This window comes from Microtus ochrogaster, chromosome 8 (assembly GCF_000317375.1).
Source record: "Microtus ochrogaster isolate Prairie Vole_2 chromosome 8, MicOch1.0, whole genome shotgun sequence".
NCBI lineage: Eukaryota > Metazoa > Chordata > Mammalia > Rodentia > Cricetidae > Microtus > Microtus ochrogaster.
Window position 1 is genome coordinate 88,257,761 of NC_022015.1, and position 6,250 is coordinate 88,264,010.

Below are 6,250 nucleotides of genomic sequence, written 5' to 3' on the forward strand. Positions count from 1 at the left end.
GTTTTAAGTAGCAGTGGAGATTTTGACCATCTTGTGACATTTTTGTGTTTGGTTTATGTGTATGACTTCTGCCTGCATGCACCACTTGTATACCTAGTGCTCATGGTGGTCAGAAGGCATTGGCTTTCCTGGGGCTGGAATTTAGATGTTTATGAGCCAAACCTGGGTCCTCTGTAAGAATAAGTGTTCTTAAGTGCTGAGTCATCTCTCTAGCTTCTACTTTTTATTTATTTTTTGAAACAGGGTCTCACTATGTAGTTCTGGCTGACCTGAAACACAAGAGATCTGCCTGGCTCTGCCTCCTGGGTGCCAGAATTATAGCGTGGTCACCATACTTGACTACCTCTTTTTTTTTTCTTTTTTTTAAGCCTTCCTACTTACCCTGATCTTTTTTCACACACAAAAAAGATTTTTATTGTATTATATGCATCTTTGTGTATGCCACATGTTGGGGTGTCAGGGGAGGTGTTGGATCTTCCTGGAGCTGGAGTCACAGGCAGCTACATGGGTGCTGGGAACAGAACTCGTCCTCTGGAAGAGCATCAAGCACACTTAAATGCTGAGCCATTTCTCTAGCCTATGGTTCTCTACCGTTAGTTCTGTGTGGCATCCACCTATGGCTACACCTAGCCACATGGTAGGTCACTTGCCAATTTTGTCTTTTTAGGCTGCTGTGATACTTTTTTAAAACATAATTTTGGAATAATTGTCCTGCAGACAGAGAAACACAAATACCTTTGGTGAGTTCAGTGTGGAAACAACACTGCAGTAGCCAAATGTGTGCATCCTTAACGACATCTAGAAAATAGGACCGCCAACAGGTCTTGTAGTTAATGTGGCCAGAGCCAGACCTGTTCAGAGGAAAGGGGTGCTATGGGAGCTCTCAAGGCCTCCACAGCTTCTGTAAAGGGCCAGAAAAACCCACAAACTCATGAGGCACCCACGGGACAAAAGAAGAGAATGACAAGAGTTGAGATGAATGAGGGAGAGGCTTTCCAACGGTGTTTGGGATCAGAATTTGGTCTCCAAACACAAGCAGAAAGGTTCAGAAATCAGCTAGAACAGCAATCAGCCAGCAGGGGGTGCTGTTGCACTGAGCCTTGGGTTCTTAACACATGAAATTATACCCTTCTGGGGTGAGGAGTGTTATAGGTGCCAAGACATCTGTCAGACACAGCTGGGTAAATGATGCACCATTCTCCAAGACTGTTAGGGAGCCAAACTAAGGCATGGGTGAGTTCTGTGGTGCATCACAAAGCCAAGTACCTTTTTGTGGCCTGAGGGGCTAGCAGAATGTCAGTCCAGCCTTGGTTGGGGTTTGGGTGAGAGCCATCTCAGCAGAATGTAGGCTGTGGCCAAGAGCACTTAGAAAGTCTGGGTAAGGTCTGGGTTTGAGGATAACTCTACAGTGAGTTCCAGGACAGCCAGGGCTACAGAGAGAAACCTTCTGTCTTGAAGAAGAGGAGGGGAAGGAAATTCTCCTACAGTCCAGTTTAAACTTATTTCTGAGCTTCCTGAAACCTAACAATAGTGTTTTTGCCATGGCAATACAAAAGTAACTAAAATGTTTGTCAGGTCCAAAGTATCCCCACTCCCCCTATTCTAGTCATTTCCATCCCTGTCAGAAGGGACTGTTAGCACCACACACACCAAAGCACATGCTGGTCTCCAGGATTACTCAGTATCCCAAGTACCTGTGGTTCTTTTCAGCTCTTCTCACCTGTCCCCTACTCCAATGTCTTCAGCTCATGGACTTGTCTTCCCCAGTTTATCACTTATAACCCTACTATTTTAACTCTCTTTTGTCTTCCTCTCTTGGGCCCGTCTCTTAAGCCTCCTTTGTCCACACTCCGTCTTCCTCTCTCAATCAAACCTAACCATGACCCAATCTTGTCTGCTGGCCATGTTAAAGCTACCACTTTCTTTTCCTGTTCTGGACTCTAGATGCCTCTGGCTGTACTCTCCCTAATATATACAATAAAACCTTCCCCTCAATCATACCTTGGAGCAGTCATAGCCTCAGTTTGAACATCACTGACACTAGAAGTGCTGTGACAGGCCTGTTTATAGAGTAATGTGGAAGACTTTAGGACTTCGGACTCGTAAGGGACTGAACATTGTAAGCTGGACTTAATTCGCCATCCTAACAGAAGCTTGGAAGACAAATGTGCTGAGATCAATGTGGATTATAGAGGCACAGCTCAAGAGGTTTCAGAGGGGAACATTATAGATCACTCTTTGATATTTTGGCCAAGAATATGGCTGCTTTTTGCCCTCGTCTTAAAAATCTGCTTGAAGAAAAAGAAAAAAAAATCTGCCTGAAGCTGAACTGAAGAGTTTTGGTCTAATTTTGTTGGCAGAAATTTCAAGAGAGCCCAATATTTACTCATTTGCATAGCTATTAATTTTTTTTTCCAAGACAGGGCTTTTTCCTCTGTGTAGTCCTGGCTGTCAAAAAACTTGTTCCTTGGACCAGGCTGGCCTTGAACTCAGAGATCCACCTGCCTCTACCTCCCAAGTGCTGGGAGTAAAGTAAAATCACTACCTAGCTAGTGATCTACAATGAAAAAGAGCAAGTGGGACAAACAGAAATACACAGTGTAGTTTGAGGAGAAAAACAGCACAAGGAAATTTAATGTTGATGCCAGGGTTGTGCTGAAAGAGATAAAAAGAAATGGAATAAAGGGAGTGATACCCTCAGGGCAAGACCCTAGCCAGAGCTACTCCTGCAATCTGTAGAAAGGTCTAAGGGATTAGGCCTGTTCCTAAAAAGCAGTGACAAATCAAAGTTTATGCAAATGTAATTCAATAAGGGGCAAGTAAGCAGTCAAACTTGGCAGGATGTGCCACATGGTTCTAGCTTTAGAGTCATGAAGGATACAGGAGTAAAGCGGTTGTGGAATCTTCCTCCAGGGTTAAAGAAACCTGTTGAGGCCAGGCCTGTGGCCGTAGAATCCTTGCATGGAAGCCCAGAGAAGTCATTGTGTAAAGCTACAAAATTCAAGCTTAATTTTATTGGAGAATACAGGATGTTGGAGATGCCAAATCAGTAGAACGTGTACCAGGCCGAGCTGCAGAGCTCAAGAGAATGATGTAGGAGATTGCTCCTTTGTTCTTAGCAGCTCAGACCTGAATAATCACACAGAAACTATATTAATATAACACTGATTTGCCTATTAGCTCAGGCTTCTTATTAACTCTTACATCTTAAATTAACCCATTTCTGTTATTTTGTATTGCCATGAGGCTGTGGCCGACTGGTAAGGTTCCGTACAACATCTGTCTCCTTTGGCAGATACACGGCATCTCTGACTCCACCTACTCTCCCACTATCTGTTGGATTTCCTGCCTGGTTTTACTCTAAGCCAGTCAGATGAAACAGCTTTTTTATTAACCAACAATAATAAAATATATTCACAGCATACAGAGGGGAATCCCACATCAGAACTATATTGCAGTCAACAATGAGAGATTCAAACTACAGTCTAAACCCTTTGACCTCAGACCTGGAGCTACAGAATTTGGAGTTTGCCCTGATGAGGTTTAGTTCAGTGTTTTCTTAATATGCTCACAATTCCTTTTTGTTATGGTAATGTATATTTGGTGTCATTGTATGTGGTGTTATGTAATTTGCTTTTTCATTTTACAGGGGTTACAATTAAGAGATTGCCTTGAGTCTCATATGAGATTTTAGACTTTGAAACTGTATTTAGATTGAAAGGTCAAAGGGACTTTAATTTGAACTAAATGCACTTTTTATTTATGATATGAGCACAAGCCTATAGGAGGCAAGGAGTGTGATGCTTTGAATGAGAGTGGTGGTTTGAATGAGAATGACTCTCATCAGCTCATATATTTGAATGCTCAGTCTCCAGTTGATGGAACTGTTTGGAAGGATCAGGAGGTGTGGCCTTATTGGAGGTCCCAGGGCTGGGCTCTGAGGTCTCAACAGCCCACACCATTCTCAAGTTAGATTTCTATCTCTTGTGGGTGGATCCAATGTAAGCTCTCAGCTCTGCTCCAGTGCCATGACTGCCTGCTGCTTTGGAGATCATTGACTGACCCTATGGAACCATGAGCCTCAAATTAAATTCATTCTCTCTCTCTGTCTTCTCTCTTTTTTCCCAGACAGGGTTTCTCTGTGTAGCTTTGGAGCCTGTCCTAGCACTCTTCTGTAGACCAAGCTGACCTCAAACTCAAAGATCGGCCTGCCTCTGCCTCCCAAGTGCTGGGATTAAAGGCATGCACCACCATCACCTGGCTTAAATCCTTTCTTTTATAAGTTGTCTTGGTCATATGTTTTGTCACAGCAACAGAAAAGTCACTAACTCACTTGCTAACTTCCTTTTCTACATATTTCCTTTCATTTGATTCATATAAAACCCCAAGACATATATAATTACCTTCGTTTTATAGATGAGAAAATAGACCCAGTCTTTTCTCCCCAAGTGCTTCCCTGAAAACACTACTCAAAACTCTGCTCCAACATAGCAACTGCCTGATTTCTACTGTTTATTATTGGTCTTCTCCTATAGAATCAAGAGAATGAAGATGAGGGTTTGTTTTTAATTCACTCAAATGCCTCCAAAGGCCATTGGGCACATGTTATAATGGATGAAAGTTTAGGTACTAGTCTTGCCTGCTAAATTTCAGTTTCATGAGAGTGGAGACAGTATTATCTTGTTTGGTTTCAGAGCCAAATGCCTAATAAATAGTTATTTGTTGACCTAAGTCATCAAAGGATGAGGGGTACCCCAGAATAAAGTGAACCAACAGTTAATGATGTCAAAAATGCAAATAGTTTAATGTTCATTTTTAAACTATACTTTACATCCAGCACTTGAAGAAAATGATTATGGTGTTTTAAAAATGCAACCACCAGATTAGACATAGTCCTTCATGATTATATCTCTATACCTAAGGACATTATAAGTTAATGAATACAGTAAGAATATTAATGGAAAATTCGGTTTAATACACAGAAATTCAGGAGGAAATTTCAAGACTTTGATCAGAATTTTTAAGTGCCGGTGCTATGTGCTACTGCTAAGGTTCAGAGCAGGCTAAGGAGAAGAATGCTTGCCTTCTGAAGACATGATCTAAAAAATGGGGTACTAAATAAAAAGAAAGAAATGGGGGACCAAGCATTCTGTGGGAACTGGTTAGCCATCAAGAAGTCCCTAGTAAGGACAGGTATGGAAGCAGCTAGCCATCTTTAGAGAGCCTGAGCCTATCTTACAAAACAAAGCTCATGGAGCAGTACTCATAAACACAAGCATTATGAGGTTTTGCCATCTATAAATAATCTTCAAATGGTTGAAGGGATTCCAGCCGTGGCTCTTTTCTGGCATGAGACACCAGACATGGGATGATCTACTGATGGACCTTCTCAAAGTACTCTTTGGAAGCTGTTGGGCTTGGCTTGATCTGAAAATTAAAATTAAACTGGGTGAGAGAGACTTCATGATAGTAGAGTCTCAACAGTGAGCTGAGCTCCCTTTTTAAACTAAAATTTCTTCACTTTTGAAGATTAGCCTATTTTTTTCAAAACACACAGATGAAAGCTAACTAGCAGCCTAAAGAGTACCTGTCCAATGCAGAGTCACCTCTGTTGGCTCCCTTGATAGATTATCTTTAGGCAGAAAAGACTTAGAGTTGGGGTCTGATACTCTGAGGAAAACAACATACCGTAGGGGACTCTGGTGTCCAGTTGGCAGGGCAGACTTCTCCATGGGTCTCCACAAACTGGAATGCCTTCACCAGACGGAGCGTTTCTTCCACACTGCGGCCCACTGGGAGGTCGTTGACACTCAAGTGTTTGATGACACCATTAGGGTCAATAATGAAGAGGCCTCTGCACAGAATTTATCCTAATCAGTGATAACAGAACTAGAGCCAATAACTCTCATTTATATCCTTTTATGTCTTTGATTCTCTTTTATTAAATTCATAAGGGCTGGAGAGATGGCTCAGTGGTTAAGAGCATTGCCTGCTCTTCCAAAGGGCCTGAGTTCAATTACCGGCAACCACATGGTGGCTCACAACCATCTGTAATGAGATCTGGTGCCCTCTTCTGGCCTGCAGACATACACACAGGCAGAATATTGTATAGATAACAAATAAATAAATAAATAAATAAATATTTAAAAAAAATAAATTCGGGGGCTGGAGAGATGGCTCAGAGGTTAAGAGCATTGCCTGCTCTTCCAAAGGTCCTGAGTTCAATTCCCAGCAACCACATGGTGGCTCA

The 6,250-nt window shown here is 42.1% G+C and overlaps 1 protein-coding gene across 1 annotated transcript in view; it reads right to left on the minus strand.

Annotated features, from left to right (window-relative positions):
* Positions 1-4,780: 4,780 nt before the first annotated feature.
* Prdx3 (peroxiredoxin 3) overlaps positions 4,781-6,250 on the minus strand; it is a 13,768-nt gene continuing 12,298 nt past the window's right edge. The window contains exons 6-7 of the mRNA XM_005352573.2: positions 5,689-5,854; positions 4,781-5,427 (exon numbers count right to left, since the gene is read on the minus strand). Of these exons, the coding sequence (XP_005352630.1) occupies positions 5,374-5,427; positions 5,689-5,854 (220 nt within the window). The 3' untranslated portion in view covers positions 4,781-5,373. The remainder of the gene's footprint in view (positions 5,428-5,688; positions 5,855-6,250) is intronic.